Source organism: Scyliorhinus torazame, chromosome 18 (genome assembly GCF_047496885.1).
Source record: "Scyliorhinus torazame isolate Kashiwa2021f chromosome 18, sScyTor2.1, whole genome shotgun sequence".
Taxonomy (NCBI): domain Eukaryota; kingdom Metazoa; phylum Chordata; class Chondrichthyes; order Carcharhiniformes; family Scyliorhinidae; genus Scyliorhinus; species Scyliorhinus torazame.
Window position 1 is genome coordinate 117,424,257 of NC_092724.1, and position 18,577 is coordinate 117,442,833.

The 18,577-nt window shown below is 43.4% G+C and overlaps 1 protein-coding gene across 7 annotated transcripts in view; it reads right to left on the bottom strand.

Moving 5' to 3' along the window:
• LOC140395442 (myosin-10) overlaps positions 1 to 18,577 on the bottom strand; it is a 194,539-nt gene that overhangs the window by 169,696 nt on the left and 6,266 nt on the right. For 6 of the 7 annotated variants that reach the window (XM_072483201.1, XM_072483200.1, XM_072483199.1 and 3 more), the window contains exon 2: positions 7,383 to 7,749. In XM_072483201.1, the coding sequence (XP_072339302.1) occupies positions 7,383 to 7,727 (345 nt within the window). In that variant the 5' untranslated portion in view covers positions 7,728 to 7,749. Of the gene's footprint in view, positions 1 to 7,382; positions 7,750 to 16,694; positions 16,716 to 18,577 lie in introns of those variants that run through there. The other variant, XM_072483196.1, reaches the window with a different exon arrangement.

Genomic DNA, 18,577 nt, shown 5'->3' on the forward strand with positions numbered 1-18,577 from the left:
TTTATGTTAATATAAGCACATATGGCAGCATGGCGTAAACATTCAATTGATCTTTCCTATATTAAACAGCTTAGGTAATTGTTACCAGTACCTGACCACTGTTTTGCTATACCCAGTTATGGCCTTTATTTGGGTCAGTACATGAAGAGAATAATGATTTAAAAGAGGCCTGTAACCATTGAATCAATCTTTTCAGCAATGACTCATTCACCATGAATGACGCAGATGCGCAGAATGCACCAAGTGTGAAATCGAAAAACTTGCAAATCGTGAAAGACTTTAGATTTAAATGTATATTTTGTCACTTTACTGATCTCCATTCAAATCCAGAATTGAACCTGCTGCGTTGGAAGGGAGTCCTTTGTACGTCAGGGCAGGTTGCTCATCAGGGCACAGTTAGGTCTGAAAACTAAGGAAACCTAGATATACAAGACGTCATCAGCTGTCGGTTATAACTCTGAAAACATACAATCATTCTGTTACAGTACTGCCACAGTGGAAGCTTAATAAGGCTCTCAAAACAGGTCAGAACAAAAAGATAAACTACAAAGCATCTGTGAAAGAGATTAAATATAGGGACCCTGAAACTAAACTCAGAGTCAGGTTCCTACAACCAGAGAGGATTCAGGTGTCAAATATAAAATAATTGCCAATTGCTGCCCTGTAATCTGTACTAACACCAGCCAGGCAGCCGTGTACTGGAGGAAAAGTGCTTAAAGTAGAAAAAAAAGTAGATTTGGCAGATAATTTTTTAATCTTATTCAATTTACATTTTGTTAACTAAAGCACAGACAGTCACAATCTTGCTGTCTACAAGGGACAATGTTTAACCGGCTAATCAGCAATGCCAATGCAGGCTGCATTTGTCTTTATTTAACAGGAATTCAAAAACTAACTTAGCTCATTAATGATTCAGTTGAAAAAGGAAACTTGCCAATCTCATTTCCACAATGGGCGACTTGTAGAAGTTGCCTTCCCAGTTAAAACATACAAAAGCAGCTATCCAAGAGTTAATTCACCTGCTACAAGGAGCACCACAATGAACAACTATTGGTTTTTAAATGGGTTAACTGGAGATCCTGGGTTTTAAGTGACGTTTTCCAATCAATTGAGTGATTACATTTTTTATTTTTCACTGATAGAAGAAACATCTTGCGTCTTACTTTGACACGCATCTTGCAACAGACTTCCAAAGGATTTGCGTTCACGGAAGCACACATGACTGGCTGGGCTATCCATCCCTAATTGGGTGGTGGTGAGCTGCCACTTTAAACTGTTGCAATCTACAAGATGTAGGTACATCTGCAGTGTTGTTAGGGAGAGTGCTCCAGGATTTTGATCCAGCCACAGAAAAGGAACAGTGATATGGTTCTAAATCAGGATAGTTTATGTTCAGTGTGTGTGGTATTTCCATTCACCTGCTGCCCTAACTCCTCTTCGGTGGTAGAGGTTGGGCGTTTGGAAGGTACTGTCGAAGGAGCCTTGGTGAGTTACTACAGAGCCCGTTTTAGATGGTGCACCTATGGTGGAGATAGTGAATGCTCAAGATGGTGCACAGGATGCCTAATCACATGGGTAGCTTTGTCCTGGATGGTGTCAAACTTAAGTGTTGTTGGAGCTGCACACAGCAAGGCAAGTGGAAAGAACTCCATCACACTGCTGACTTGCAGATGGTGGAGTCAGGCAGTGGTGGAGTCAGACAGTGAGTTGCCCTCCAATTGAGATGGCAAGAGCCAGCATTGGGCTTTTGGTGCAACCCATCAAATGCTGACTTTTGCAGGTGCAGAAACCTTCCTGTAGTCAAGGTTTTGTCTTAACCGCCAACTGGAAGCCAAGTGCAGGTGATTTTTTTTTTTCCCTTTTAAATACCATCTTCCAATTGCAGCTCTGAATATAGCTGCAGGTATGCTGGCTGACCTTAGAAGACCTCCCCCCAGGCCTAAACTCACAGCAAGAACCACAAATTATTTTACATTAACTGCACAGTATGTTCTCACATTGCAGGGAAGTCACAAATCTGCAACAAACAACTACTGTTGGACTACTCCCATGGGAAACTGCTTAGAAATACTGGTGATAAGTAACTAGTTCTACAGACAGTATCTCCATTCTCTTGTCAAGGGCCCCTCAACACCAGCAATTAAAAACAATTTTAAAGGAAGTACAAGAATCTTAGTCAGGAAACAAGTCTTTCAGTCCAGTAGGTAATCCAGTAAAGCTTCCCGACTAAGATTCCTTACTGGATTCATTAGTAACTTGTATTTAATTATCTGAAGCAAGGAAGGCCACATTACTTCAACAAACACCCGACTGACCATCCCCATCCTTTCCTTCAAGTCAGATCAAACAAATCATTAACGTTTTGAATGAGATGTGGTGGCATAAGCTCACAGTACCTCTTCCAAGATATCGGTTTAATATTTATCCCACCAAGGGCAAGCGTGAACAACAATAGTTTTAGTTACAATTCTGGTTGGGTTTTGTAGAAAGCAACAACAGCACCATTAGCAATTAATCAGCAAGCCAGAGACCAGGTGCAATTCCTGGCCTGCACCAAAGATTTCCCAGGAGGCTACTCAACGAACAAGCTGACAGCATCAGGCACAAATGGCTTGATATTTGGTGCCTTGCATCAATTGTTAAGAATTAGCAAGCTGTGAATGCCCATGGTACCACACCCATCCGGACAAACATGAAAGATCCTTCTTGCGGCAGGTTATTTTAAAAAAGCGAGAGGAGAAGAGTAAAGAGAAGGATAGAAAGAGGATCAGACAAGAAAGAATATTCAGTAGCAAACAAGCTAGTGCTACTAGGTTGCTTCCCAGAGGAAATTTTGTTTAAGTTTAGTGACGTCCTGAAAAATGTTTACATTTATACAGAAAACAGAACTCGGTTTCTGGCCCCATTAGAAACTTCAGACTAGAGTTAATGAAAGAACTCAAACAAGGATTATGATAATTGTTTTGTTGTTAACCTGATGAGGTCAGGTTAATTTACAACTCTCCCATCAGTCACATGGTAATTTACATGGCAACAAGGGCACTAGAATTGACCTTAAAACCACTCAGCTGGAAGGTGGTGAAATGTCAGGCTTCCTATTCATAATACCTATTGTTCTCTAGCTGACAATGGTCTATGGCATGAATACAATTGAACATGCCAATCCCCCCCACTCCCAAATCAAACAGTTTACAGGAAAACATTTTGGACTAAATGCATAGAAATTATCACTTGGAAAAGATACAAGACTCTGGCAATAAGGGGAGAACATAGAACATTACAGCTCAGCACAGGGTCTTCGACCCTCGATGTTGCGCCGACCTGTGAAACCAATCTAATGCCCATCTACACTATTCCCTTATCATCCATATGTTTATCCAATGACCATTTAAATGCCCTTAATGTTGGCGAGTCCACTAATGTTGCAGGCAGGGCATTGCACGCCCTTACTACTCTCGGAGTAAAGAACCTACCTCTAACATCTGTCCTATATCTATCACCCCTCAATTTAAAGCCATGTCCCCTCGTGCTAGCCATCACCATCCGAAGAAAAAGGCTCTCACTGTCCACCCTATCTAATCCTCTGATCATCTTGTATGCCTCATTAAGTCACCTCTTAACCTTCTTCTCGCGAACGAAAACAGCCTCAAGTCCCTCAGCCTTTCCTCATAAGATCTTCCCTCCAGACCAGGCAACATCCTGGTAAATCTCCTCTGCACCCTTTCCAATGCTTCCACATCCTTCCTATAATGCGGCGACCAGAACTGCACGCAATACTCCAAATGCGGCCGTACCAGAGTTTTGTACAGCTGCAACATGACCTCATGGCTCCGAAACTCAATCCCTCTACCAATAAAAGCTAACACCGTACACCTTCTTAACAACCCTATCAACCTGGGTGGCAACTTTCAGGGATCTATGTACATGGACACCGAGATCTCTCTGCTCATCCGCACTACCAAGAATCTTACCATTAGCCCAGTACTCTGTATTCCTGTTACTCCTTCCAAAATGAATCACCTCACACTTTTCTGCATTAAACGCCATTTGCCACCTCTCCGCCCAGCGCTGCAGCTTATCCATGTCCCTCTGTAACATCCTTCCGCACTGTCCACAACTCCTCTGACTTTAGCGTCATCTGCAAATTTACTCACCCATCCTTCTACGCCCTCCTCCAGGTCATTTCTAAAAATGACAAACAGCAGTGGCCCCAAAACAGATCCTTGTGGCACACCACTAGTAACAGGACTCCAGTCTGAACATTTCCCATCAACCACCACCCTCTGTCTTCTTACAGCTAGCCAGTTTCTGATCCAAACTGCTAAATCACCCTGAATCCCATGCCTCCATATTTTCTGCAATAGCCTACCGTGGGGAACCTTATCAAACGCTTTACTGAAATCCATATACACCACATCAACTGCTTTACCCTTGTCCACCTGTTTGGTCACCTTTTCAAAGAACTCAATAAGGTTTGTGAGGCACGACCTACCCTTCACAAAACCGTGTTGACTATCCCTAATCAAATTATTCCTTTCTAGATGGTTATAAATCCTATCTCTTATAAACCTTTCCAAGACTTTGCCCACAACAGAAGTAAGGGTCACTGGTCTATAGTTACCAGGGTTGTCTCTACTCCCCTTCTTGAACAAAGGGACAACATTTGCTATCCTCCAGTCTTCTGGCACTATTCCTGTAGACAATGACGGCATAAATATCAAAGCCAAATGCTCAGCAACCTCCTCCCTAGCTTCCCAGAGAATCCTAGGATAAATCCCATCCGGCTCAGGGGACTTATCTATTTTCACACATTCCAGAATTGCTAACACCTAAAGCCAGTCTAGTCTAGTAGCCTGTATCTCAGTATTCTCCTCAACAACATTGTCTTTTTCCTGTGTGAATATACACGAAAAATATTCATTCAGCACCTCTCCTATCTCCTCGGACTCCACGCACAACTTCCCACCTCTGTCCTTGACTGGCCCTACTCTTACCCTAGTCATTCTTTTATTCCTGACATATCTATAGAAATCTTTAGGGTTATCCTTGATCCTACCTGCCAAAGACTTCTCATGTCCCCTCCTGGCTCTTCTTAGCTCTCTCTTTAGGTCCTTCCCAGCTAACTTGTAACTCTCGAGCGCCCTAACTGAACCTTCACATCTCATCTTTACATAAGCCTCCTTCTTCCTCTTGACACGTGATTCAACTTCTTTCACAGTTCCCTCGCTCGACCACTTCCTCCCTGCCTGACAGGTACATATTTATCAAGGACACGCAGTAGCCGTTCCTTGAACAAGCTCCACATTTCAATTGTGCCCATCCCCTGCAGTTTCCTTCCCCATCCTACGCATCCCAAGTCTTGCCTCATTGCTTCATAATTGCCTTTCCCCCAGCGATAACTCTTGCCCTGCGATATATACCTATCCCTTTCCATCGCTAAAGTAAACGTAATCGAATTGTGGTCACTATCAACAAAGTGCTCACCTACCTCCAAATCTAACACCTGGCCTGGTTCATTACCTAGCACCAAATCCAATGTGGCCTCGCCTCTTGTTGGCCTATCTACATACCGTCAGGAAACCCTCCTGCACACATTGGACAAAAACAGACCCATCTAAAGTACTCGAACTATAGCGTTTCCAGTCAATATTTGGAAAGTTAAAGTCCCCCATAACAACTACCCTGTTGCTTTCGCTCCTATCCAGAATCACCTTTTCAATCCTTTCCTCTACATCTCTGGAACTTTTCAGAGGCCTATAGAAAACCCCTAACAGGGTGACCTCTCCTTTCCTGTTTCTAACCTCAGCCCATACTACCTCAGTAGAAGAGTCCTCATCAGAAGTCCTTTCTGCCACCGTAATACTGTCCTTGACTAACAATGCCACCCCTCCCCCTCTTTTACCACCTTCCCCGAGCTTACTGAAATATCTAAACCCCGGAACCTGCAACAACCATTCCTGTCCCTGCTCTATCCAGGTCTCCAAAATGGCCACATCGAAGTCCCAGGTACCAACCCATGCTGCAAGTTCACCCACCTTATTTCGGATGCTCCTGGCGTTGAAGTAGACACACTTTAAACCACCTTCCTGCCTGCACACTCCTGCAGCCTTGAAACCTTACTCATGACCTCACTACTCTCAACCTCCTGTATAATGGAGCTACAAAGGACAGAAATGCAAAATTCAGCCCATCTATCAAGTTAATATAACTTGGTCACCCCAGCATTGCTGCAGATACTGCCAGGTCTGCCTGAGTTTATCCAGTATCTGTTTTTATTTGCTTTAATATAATTGACAGCTTGAAAAACGCAGCAGGCCTGGCAGCATCTGAGTTTTTTTTTTTAAATTTAATGTACCCATTTCTTTTTTTCCCCAATTAAGGGGCAATTTAGCATGGCCAATTCACCTTCCCTGCATATCTTTTGGGGTGAGAATGTGCAAACACCTCACATAGAGACCCGGGCACCAGGATAGAACCCTGGTTCTCGATGCCACGAGGCAGCAGTACTAACCACTGCATCATCACGCTGCCCCAGTCACATCTGAGTTTCCCATTGAGTTTGTAGGATTCGGACCAGAAACGTTATTGGTGTTTTCTCTCTCCACAGATGCTACTAGGCCTGCTGAGTTTTTCCAGAATTGTTTTTGTTTTAGTTTCAGGTTTCCAGCATCCACAGTATTTTGCTTTAATTTAATAATTAACAGTATGTGCACAAAGATAAAATACACACCCAGATGGTTGTTTTTTTAAAATTGTATACCCATACTTTGATGAATTGTAAATAATTTTAATGAAACAGAATCAAAACTTAATGAATTGATTCCTCCCAATCATACAGGCATGATGCATCAAATATACACTACTCGAGGGCAGCATGGTAGCACAAATGGATAACACGGTGGCTTCACAGTGCCAGGGTCCCAGGTCCAATTGCCTGCTGGGTCTCTGTCTGTTCGGAGTCTGCACATTCTCCCCATCTGCGTGGGGTTCCTCCGGGTGCTCCAGTTTTCTCCAACAGTCCAAAGACGTGCAGGTTAGGTGGATTGGCCGTGCTAAATTGCCCTTAGTGTCCAAAAAGGTTAGGAGGGGTTGTTGGGTTATGGGGATAGGGTGGAAGTGAGGGCTTAAGTGGGTCAGTGCAGACTCAATGGGCCGAATAACCTCCTTCCGCACTATGTTCTATGAGGGGGGGATTCAAAGTGGTTACTATTGGACTTTTGAGGGGTATGGGAAACTGGCTTCTCTAAATTTGAAGATTGCACATATGCCTACCACAACTTCCCTCAGAAAAGGAACAGGAGGATCACAAGTCTTAGCCTATGGAGCACAAAACAACTTTTAAAACTTAATTTGTGCAAATATGTAAAACATTTGAAACTTACATAAATCAAACCAGAGTAGTATCTGTCCTTCAAATTGTGCAAGACCGAAGCCTCATTCAAGCACGTTAACTCAGCCATGTCTTCCACCTTTGAGAACTTGGGGGGATTCATCTTCTGAATGTCGTCCTTGTTGACTAGAGCCTTCTTGCCGTTCTCCATCAAGTCCACCACAACCTCATCACCTCGCTCCTCTTGGATGCTGGCAGCCTCAAAGCCATGGCGATCTGATGGCACCCAAACCAGTTTCTTAGCTGTCCAGTCAGCTTGAGTAGCAGGGTTGTAAACCAGAGCCCTGTCCACAAAGAGATATCTCTCCGGATCTTCTTGGCCACTCCGCTGAGCCATCAGAATAAGTGCACAACTTTACCTGCAGTAAATAGAAAACACGTGAAAGTTAGCTTCCATAAATCCTGCAGCAATATTCTTTTTTAATAGTGCCAAGGCTTTGGGGGGGGGGGGCGGGACGGCACTAATAAACAAAGACAAGGGCCATAAATGCCTTGATTTCATGGTGGAATTTGGGAGAACAAGTTCATTTGAAACATCTGCACACTATTTTCTTCTGGATCAGAATGAAAGAAAAATGGGAGAGAAAAAATGTTAACTTTGAACACAAAACTATTAAGCTCAAGAATATTGCAAATTAAGGAAACATTTTTCTGACAATGTAGCTAATAGCCCACTCTATAATGCACTCGCGCCGCTAAATGCATACTTTGCATTAGGATTTTCAAGTGGAAAGGTTGTATGAACGGAAAATGGAAAAAGCCAAAATATTTTCCGACTTCGAAACAATGGAGTGACGTACCTGGTGATTATTGAACCTGGAATTCTGATTTTTTAAAATAAGGAATGAGGAACTGGTCTAGATAAAGCAAAAACACTGCCAGTCAGTCCCTTTGAATTAAGATTTAGTCATTCAAAATTAGAAGAACCCGGGATAGTGTTTTGGAATTCTCAAATTCATCATGACATGTCACAGGTTGTTTTTAATTTAAATCCAAAGAATGCATCCCTCAACAACTTAAAATTAGAGTTATAAACCCTACTCCACTAGGAGTCATCATATTCAGGACGGGAGCTGCCAACAGATTAGGTTAATGGCAAATACTTTCAGGTGACTAATACCATGTCACAGGACGGTTTTCTTGTTCCACCGGAGTCATGCAAGATTCTTCAACCTCAAGCCACTCTCTACTTTCCCATCACACTGTTTCAATGGCAACTGTATGGTTTTCCTCCTCGTAATAGACTAACGTAAATCTGAAATCTCATTTGAAGCATGCAACTCTAGATTTCATGATGGCTTCACATCAATAACCGGATTAATATCCATTACAAAAAATGCATATCAAGGTGAAATGGTGCATTAGGCCAAAACCAGTAAACCTGGAGCTATAATAAATGCTCACAAAACTGGTCTCGCTGTCGAGGAATTCCAGCCGCAATTTATTTCAAGGCGGAGACCCGAAATAAAAACAGTGCTGGAAAAACTCACAGGTCCAGCAGCATCTGGGGAGGGAGAAACAGTTAACATTTTGAGTCCAATAGAACTCTTCTTCAGAACTGGAATTTATTGAATCGATTTCTGTTTTACCCCAGGGTACGCTTCACCTGCAGCATCCCATGTGAATTTCCCCACTTGGCCAAGAGAACCTTTATATCCAAGATCCTCAATTATACTGCATGGTTAACAATATCGAACTTGTATTAAAGATTAAACATATAGGCTAATAATCAAAACAGACTATTAGGAACCTATGAGCTTTTCACCCGGTGCTCCAAAATGGTGTACAGCAGGATTGCCAATAATTAATAAATATTTTCGACATTGTTTTTTCTCAAGGCAATTGAAGAACCATATGCAAAATACAGTTATGCCACTTTAATCCTTTTTATATGTTGAGGCGATTACACACTTGTATCTGATTTTTATTCAAGGGTACATTGTAGGTTAGATTTAGAAAGTTATTCAAGCCTTGATTTTCCTATTTCCCAAATGCATAATGCAAGAAAGAATAACCAGTCTCCCCCTTTTAAATCCATTAACAGTTTTTATTATACCAGCAAAAAGGCAGAGCACTGCTCAAACCCACATTTGCATTGATGTTAGTGCATTCACACTTCCACATTTAGCATCCTAATGCAGCAAATGCTTCTGAAATGAGTCTGTAAATGCACCATCAGAAAATTCTTAGCTCATGTTCCCCAACCTACATCGTTTTGTAAATCACTAAGAATAGATTCTTTAACCCCTTTGTCAAGAATTTTTGTTGTTGAAAAACTGGGTTAGTCACTGATGCTGCCTCAATGCTCCACACTGCTTTCAATATTTATTAAACTTAGGATTTTTATACCAAAAAATACAAAAAGCACAAAAATTACAAACAGTAAACCAAATAATAATAACCGAGTAAACCAGTCCCCCCCCTTACAACCCCCACCCCAACAGCAACCAATTCCTTAAAATACAGTATGAATGGTTGCCATCTACGGTAGAACCCTTCAATTGACCCCTTCACTGTAGATTTGACTTCCGAGATGCAAAAACTCCATTAAGTCACCTAGATACGCTGATGCATTAGGTGGCATCACTAGTCTCCAACTCAGGAGGATTCGCCTCCCAACAACGACGAGCGAGGAGAATGCCAGGAAATCTGCCCCCACAGCCGGTCTGATACCCCAAATATAGCCACTATGGCCTTAATTTTTAAAAATCCAGAAATCCACAAGCTTGGGACAGGACCAGAACATGTGTGTGTGGTTCGCACGTCGTGCAGCACTTGCACCATCTTCAACCCTCCCAAAGAAAAGACTCATTCTGGTCTTGGGGAGGTGTGACCTAAACACTACCTCGAGTTGGATCAGGCTCAGCCTCGTACAGAATGACGTGGCGTTCACCCAGAGGATGGACTCACTCCACACCTCACAGTATGGGTCCCAGCTCCTCCTCCCATTTGGCCTTCACCCCTTGCGCAGAGACCAGATCCTCCCCCAAAATCCACCCATATATGATGGAGACAGTATCTACTTCCGACAGAGCAGGAAAGAATCTCCAGTAAAGGTTGATGTCTGTGCCACCAGATAAGTCGGGAACATCCAAACAAAATATCATACCCGAGGTAGCTAAATGTGTCCGAGCTCAAGAGACCAACTTTCTCTTTCAACTCCTCCAGGCTGACAAACCGCCCTTCCAGGAATAATTCACTCATTCACTCTCCAGCCCTTTCCACCCCACAAACGTGCCGCCCAACTTTGCCAGTTCGAACAAATGCACCTTGACGCTGACCCCCAGCTTGAAATGCTGCCAGAATTGTCTCAGTGTTATTAAAGTGGAGACAACCACTGCATTTAAAGAGTACTTTGCCAGAGCAGAGACCCCATCATAAGCGCCCCCCAAACTGCACGACCCAGGCTCCATCCACACCAAGGTAGGCCCTGGGTCTCCACACCACCACAACACCTTCTCCACATTGGTAGCCCAGTAGTAAAACGCGAAATTTGGCAGCCTAAGCCTCCCCTCCACAATTGTCTAGCCCTTTCTAGGACCCACCCCTCAGAATCCTCAGGGATTTCCCTGCCCATATGAAACCAGATACAAGCCGCTCAATCCCCGGCAAAATGACTTGGCAAGGAATACAGGAAGACACGGAAATAAAAACAAGATGTTCATCTTGCTGGATTGAACCCGGCCCGCCAAGGACAATGGAAGGCTGTCCCGCGTTTGCAGGTCCACCTTGCCCCTACTCGCTAGGTTGGTGTAATTCAATTTACAGAGCCACGCTCAATCCTGAGCCATCTGAACCCTCAAACACCAAGAGCTAGTGCCCGCCAGGTGGAAAGGCAGCAACCCCCACCCAAACTGGCTCCCCTCCCAGAAGTGTTGGCCAAAATAATACTCATCCCTAAATTTAACTTATATCCCGTGAAGAACAAGTCAAGGCTCTTCAATATACCCATTGTGTCTCCCATAACGGGCCCATAACTCACACATAGCAGATGGTCAAGGACACAGTGTGCCCTCACTAACAATTCCTCTTCACTTATTAGGAGGCCCTCAGGGCCAATGACGCAAACGCCAGCACAAACAAGAGGGGAACATAAGGGGATGAGGTAGGGGTAGCCTGTACAGCCGAAATGACCCAAACTCATGATGTTGGTATGCACGCTGGCAGAAGGAGCCTTGTACAATAACTGCACCTATGACAAACACAGGGCCCAGCCAAACCTCTCCAAGACCACAAAGAGGTACCTCCAGTCCCTACCAATACTTTTTCTGCATCCAGCGACACAATTATCTCAGGTTCTGCTCAGCCACTGGGGTGAGAACCACTGAACAGCCTCCTGTCGCCTTAGTTGATGAGCCAAAGATGGCTGGCCTTTTCCCTATACCCCATATACATACACGCCCCCCCCTTTTAAACACCTCAGCTGGTGCACCGCACTGTCCATACAGGTCAAACTACATTTACTGCTTTTCCCTGCGTGTCAACAATTCCAGAGTTGGGTCGCTCGCATGTGTAGCCAGGTAAAATGGCTAACTCCCGATTTAAAATGGCGAAAGGCAGAGGCTGATAGGAAAGTCAGCCAACAGGACACAAACGAGCAGCTGCAGGTTGTGTGTGTGTATTTACCTCTGGAAAGGCCAGACAAGATCGATACCAGCAACCATCAGCATAACAAAACACCAGCCATCTGCATATTAATGAGCAATCCCCGGGAACAATGAGCAACATTTAGACACACAAAGCAAAGCCAGACTCTTCGACGCCAGCAGAAGCCTACACAAAAGGAGGTGAACGACCACCTCAGGACCGCCCATCTATCAGGGAACCGCTCCAGCATTGGAGAAAATCGAACCAAGTGATTGGGACAAAGTCCAATCACTTGAAACCAGGTACAGGGTCCGCCCCGAAAGGCGGGAAGCCCCTGGGGACTATAAGAATCAAGCCCAAGTTCCAGTCGTTCTTCTTGACTGGGTCACTCAGCAACGCGAACCAACCCTCGACAGTGACCGGTTCAGCCGCCGCCGATATCCAGTAAGTCTTACTTCAACGCTCGCTATGAGATAGGCGCTCCTAGCTACCAATCTGTACCGACTTCGAATCCCGCAGGCTCAGAACCCAAACGAAAGGCCATTTGTTTCCCTGACTTGGTGGGCCAGTTCCAAGTTAAGTATTGGCCTGTTAGCTGTAGAAGTAGCTTTGACGTAGAATTTGTACACGAGTAGTGATTACTGTGTATAATAAATGTGCTTTGATTTAAATTTTACTGAGCGGTGTATTGGATTATTGATCATTACTCGGACTTGAGCCACGCAGCGGTATCATAAAGATACCTGGCGACTCAAGAGCAAAGGTGATAAAACAGAGCAATTAAACTAAGGCAAAGTTAGCAACACATGCCCACAATCTCCCAGGATCACTCTGCTTTCTTTATTCAAGTGATAAATGCATATTAACATTTTGTCTAAACTCCCACAGGCCTGTCCTTCATTAATCTATTTGAAAACCATAACACTTCATGAAGTGTTTCAACCAACTGCTAGTTAAAGCTTCAATTCACCTTAAAGTGATTTATTGTCAAAAAACGTACCATCTTTTAACAACTAATGTTTTCTCAATAGCAAAATACATAATGACTCTGCTCATTTCAGAGTGTGTCTACTGACATGCACAGCAATGAATCCAACAGATGTTAGAGAGTTTAAAACTATTAGGATGACATCAGAACAAAATTCCACAAAGCTGCTCTCCCACTAATCATCAAGTTATTAAGCAAAACATTCTCTGATTTATTCCTAGTTCCAAAAACCTACCTTTCTAGAGGAAGCATTCAAGATAAAGGGAATTGGCAATTTTATCCAATCTCAAGATAATATTTTAATCACAAGTTTTGATGACCAACCAAAAAGGTTGATACAGACAAGGCACAGAATGTATTACTTCATTTGAGCATCAATGTATAAACCAATTAATTATCCTGCTAACATGTAAACCAATTGATAGTAAACCATAATAATGTCCAAAAAGATTCTGGAGTTGTGACATTCATCTTTCCCTCCTCTGCGCTCAAGGGCTGAAAAACTAAAGTACTGTGTAATTATACTGTATTTTGATTATTTAAGTGTGATCCATGTCAAAATTAGTTGCATCTTATTAGTGCAGCAAAATAAATGCTGAGAATTCTGTGACTTTCACTTTAGTAATGGAGAGGGATAGGTGCGTGTAACAGGGCAAGGTTTACAATTGGGGGAAGGGTAAATACGATGTCGTCAGACAAGAACTGAAGTGCATAAGTTGGGAACATAGGCTGTCAGGGAAGGACACAAGTGAAATGTGGAACTTGTTCAAGGAACAGGTACTACGTGTCCTTGATATGTATGTCCCTGTCAGGCAGGGAAGAGATGGTCGAGTGAGGGAACCATGGTTGACAAGAGAGGTTGAATGTCTTGTTAAGAGGAAAAAGGAGACTTATGTAAGGCTGAGGAAACAAGGTTCAGACAGGGCGTTGGAAGAATACAAGATAGCCAGGAGGGAACTGAAGAAAGGGATTAGGAGATAAGAGAGGGCATGAACAATCTTTGGCGGGTAGGATCAAGGAAAACCCCAAGGCCTTTTACACATGTGAGAAATATGAGAATGACTAGAGCGAAGGTAGGTCCGATCAAGGACAGTAGCGGGAGATTGTGTATTGAGTCTGAAGAGATAAGAGAGGTCTTGAACGAGTACTTTTCTTCTGTATTTACAAATGAGAGGGGCCATATTGTTGGAGAGGACAGTGTGAAACAGACTGGTAAGCTCGAGGAAATACTTGTTAGGAAGAAAGATGTGTTAGGCATTTTGAAAAACTTGAGGATAGACAAGTCCCCCGGGCCTGACAGGATATATCCAAGGATTCTATGGGAAGCAAGAGATGAAATTGCAGAGCCGTTGGCAATTATCTTTGCGTCCTCACTGTCAACAGGGGTGGTACCAGGGGATTGGAGAGTGGTGAATGTCGCGCCCCTGTTCAAAAAAGGGACTAGGGATAACCCTGGGAATTACAGGCCAGTTAGTCTTACTTCGGTGGTAGGCAAAGTAATGGAAAGGGTACTGAAGGATAGGATTTCTGAGCATCTGGAAAGACACTGCTTGATTAGGGATAGTCAGCACGGATTTGTGAGGGGTAGGTCTTGCCTTACAAATCTTATTGAATTCTTTGAGGAGGTGACCAAGCATGTGGATGAAGGTAAAGCAGTGGATGTAGTGTACATGGATTTTAGTAAGCATTTGATAAGGTTCCCCATGGTAGGCTTCTGCAGAAAGTAAGGAGGCATGGGATAGTGGGAAATTTGGCCAGTTGGATAACGAACTGGCTAACCGATAGAAGTCAGAGTGTGATGGTGGATGGCAAATATTCAGCCTGGATCCCAGTTACCAGGAATCAGTTCCGGGTCCTCTGCGGTTTGTGGTTTTCATTAATGACTTGGATGAGGGAGTTGAAATGTGGGTCAGTTAATTTGCAGACGATACGAAGATTGGTGGAGTTGTGGATAGTGAGGAGGGCTGTTGTCGGCTGCAAAGAGACATAGATAGGATGCAGAGCTGGGCTGAGAAGTGGCAGATGGAGTTTAACCCTGAAAAGTGTGAGGTTATCCATTTTGGAAGGACAAATATGAATGCGGAATACAGGGTTAACGGTAGAGTTCTTGGCAATGTGGAGGAGCAGAGAGATCTTGGGGTCTATGTTCATACATCTTTGAAAGTTGCCGCTCAAGTGGATAGAGCTGTGAAGAAGGCCTATGGTGTGCTGGCATTCATTAACAGAGGGATATTGCGAAATACATGGAGATGGTGAGGAAGGAGATGAGTGAGGTTGAGTGTGCTGACGGAGGTGGCGGTTTCCCCGGTGAGGACGGAGGTGGCGAGCGCAGTGGCGGAGGTGCGAGAGCAAAGGGAGGCGCTGAAGGAAGTGGGGGAGACATTATTGCAGCACGGTGATCAACTTGCCTCGATGGGGAAAGAAATGCAGAAGGTGATGGACACAAACAAGGATCTGCGAGGAAAAATGGAAGACTTGGAAAACAGATCCATGCGACAGAATGAGGATTGTGGGGCTGCCCGAAGGAGTTGAAGGACCGAAGCCGACTGAGTATTTCGCTGCTATTGGGGGAGGGGGAGGATCCCTCCCGATATGAACTGGATCGGGCTCATCGGTCGTGGAGGCCTGTACCAAAGGCGAGTGAGCCGCCAAGGGCAGTGACTGTGCTTCCGTAGGTACAGTGTGAAGGAGAAGGTCCTGAGCTGGGCCAAGCAGAAACGGGTGGTGCAGTGAGCTGGAATAAGTGTATACCAGGACTTTACGGTGGAGTTGGCAAGGAGGCGGGCTGCCTTCAACCAGGTGACGAGGGCACTGTACATTAGCAAGGTGTGGTGCGGCATTGTATATAATAGGTGACTCCTATTCAATGCTCCCACAAACAGTATAATGCACCCTGCTCAAATTTAGAATTTACTCAATTTGTAAAAATCATTATCTGCTTGCTAGGTGCACTTCGAAAATATGCACACCCCACAATATCCTCCTACTCATGACACCCTGAAGTAATCTCGTGACTGAGGCAGAGTATGACCTTGATTTTTTTCAAATTCGGATGCATCAATGGAGCACCCCCAATTCAGCTGCCGAGTCACTTACAAGACATCCAATGTCGAGTTATGCAGTTACCTTCCATACCTGTCCGCACCTTCCTGCCCTGCCACCCCACCCCCAAATCTGCATCAGCCTATCCCCAACTTTCATTGGGGCTGGTTTAGCATAGGGCTAAATTGCTGGCTTTGGAAGCAGACCCAGGCAGGCCAGCAGCACGGTTCAATTCCCGTACCAGCCTCCCTGAACAGGTGCCGGAATGTGACGACTAGGGGCTTTTCACAGTAACTTAATTTGAAGCCTACTTGTGACAATAAGCGATTTTCATTTCATTTTTTTCATTTTCATTTGGTCCTTCCTTAACCAATTATCACCAAACAAGGGATGCTGCAGATAATCTATTAAAAATCGAAGTACTCCCTGTAAACTATTGAATTACAAATTCCCATGCCGACGCAAGCGGAAAGTGTCAATACAAAATTTGTCAGGCTGTAAATCCACCCTCCCATCTCAGAGGAGGTGCTATTATAGCATCATTGGCAGAAGGGCATTTACAGCATGACAAATTTAAATAGACAATTTCCATTAAAAACATGGACATGGAAATCAAAATGAGAACTAAATGCTCCAAAATGCGTATCAAGTTACAAATGAATGCACTGGTACTTCGTAGGCAATCACCTTTTAAAGTTTGAGAATCTTCTTTCCGAGTCACTCTCCATATGAAACTTGGCAAGACTCCGTATTCTGCACATCTTGTGAAAATCTACAAATCCCCAAGTGGCCATAATGAATTAATACAATAGGAATGCCACGTTATCGCTTTTTGAAAACATCTCCTAGGAATTTCAATGTTTACTTTGGACATTTCAAAAGCAGTTAGAAGTCATTAATTAAGCAAATATTCAGAGGAAACCAGAGAAAATGTCAGTTGACAAAGCTGTACTTTGGAGTCAGTATTGTCTGAGAATCTGACGACCCAACAGAATTAGTTTTTAAGCACAAGGTTTCCTGTAATGTGCAAACAAAATATTAATAGAGTTTAATGTATTATAAGCTTTCAGCAGCTATGAAATACAACAAAGTAGAACAGAGGCAGAACTTCGGCAGAAGTGAAATCCTGATGTTCATATAGCTCTCTCGCTAACACATCCATGCCATTTCATTAAACTAAAGCAGGTACTTCAGTTCAGAAGTGTTGTTTGTTATTACTTTTAGGTCTGCACTAGTTACATGTTAATAACCAAAATCTTAACAAAGGTCAATGACTAGACAATGGCAATAAGCCATTTGAATTCAAGATTTTTTTATATCTCAGGGTCTCAATGAGGTCTCGACTACAAATAGAGTTAAACATTTCTGTATAACATCTGCAGTGGTCTTTACTTGGGACGATCAAGCACAATTTACTACCAAAGCATAGCTAACACAAGCCATTTTTACATGCACAAGCCTTCAGTATACAAGTGCGTACAATGTTTGCTAAATTGATGTCACAAGTCCATTACATGAATTTCATGTTTCCAGCTATTTACAGAAAATTAAAGTGTCCATTCCTTTCAATGAACTGCCTTTTCATTACCCCAAGAGCTCAACTGGCTTCCTACACCACCGCGCTCCAGAGGAACAGCCAGTGATGTGAACACTACACCACTAAAGGTACAACGTGTCTGGAGCTTCAGCCAAACTTCCAAGAATTTTAATTTAATAACTTATGGCAATACACTGCAGCTTTTAAAAAACATATCACACTGTTGGGATATTGTGCAATGAATCATTCAACACTCCTCCTGGGTCTCTTTCAATGTCCATTTTGTTGGGATATTGTGCAATGAATCATTCAACACTCCTCCTGGGTCTCGTTCAATGTCCATTTTAACAACATCAGTTATACATAGAAGATAAAGGTCTTCCTATTTTTAATCTTGCACTAGCCCATATTCATCTTTAGCAGATCCCCAGATGTTCTCTTTGCAGACTCTTTTCAGATTGGTGTCATCTATGAACTCCAAGGAGTTTGGCCCCTTGAGCCTGTTCTGCCATTTGAGAAGATCATGGCTGATCTGAAGGTGGCCTCAACTCTACTTTCCTGTCCACACCCTCTACCCTTAGATTCCCTTGCAAACCAAGAATCTACATTACTCAGCCTTCGCTGGGTACGTTTTAACGAGCAACATGTCATTTGCCTCCCTAAGCACTTGTTGTACCTGTGATTTATATACCAGGACACCCAGATCCCTCTGTATCTCAGAGTTTTGCAATCTCTCCATTCCAATGATATACTGGGCAGAGTGTCTGGGAGGCCAATCAAGTATATGGCTTGGTTTAAATTTGGATTTGTTTATTGTCACATGTACCAAGGTACAGTGAAAGGTATTGCTCTGCATACAGTTCAGACAGATCATTCCACACATGAAAAGAAAATACATATGGGAAACATCAAATACACAGGCAGTGGGTGAAGCACACAGCAGTGTAGTACTACTCAGTAGAGAAGATGTGTGAAGAAATCAATCAGTTCAGTCCATAAGAGGGTCATTCAGGAGTTTGGTAACAGTGGGGAA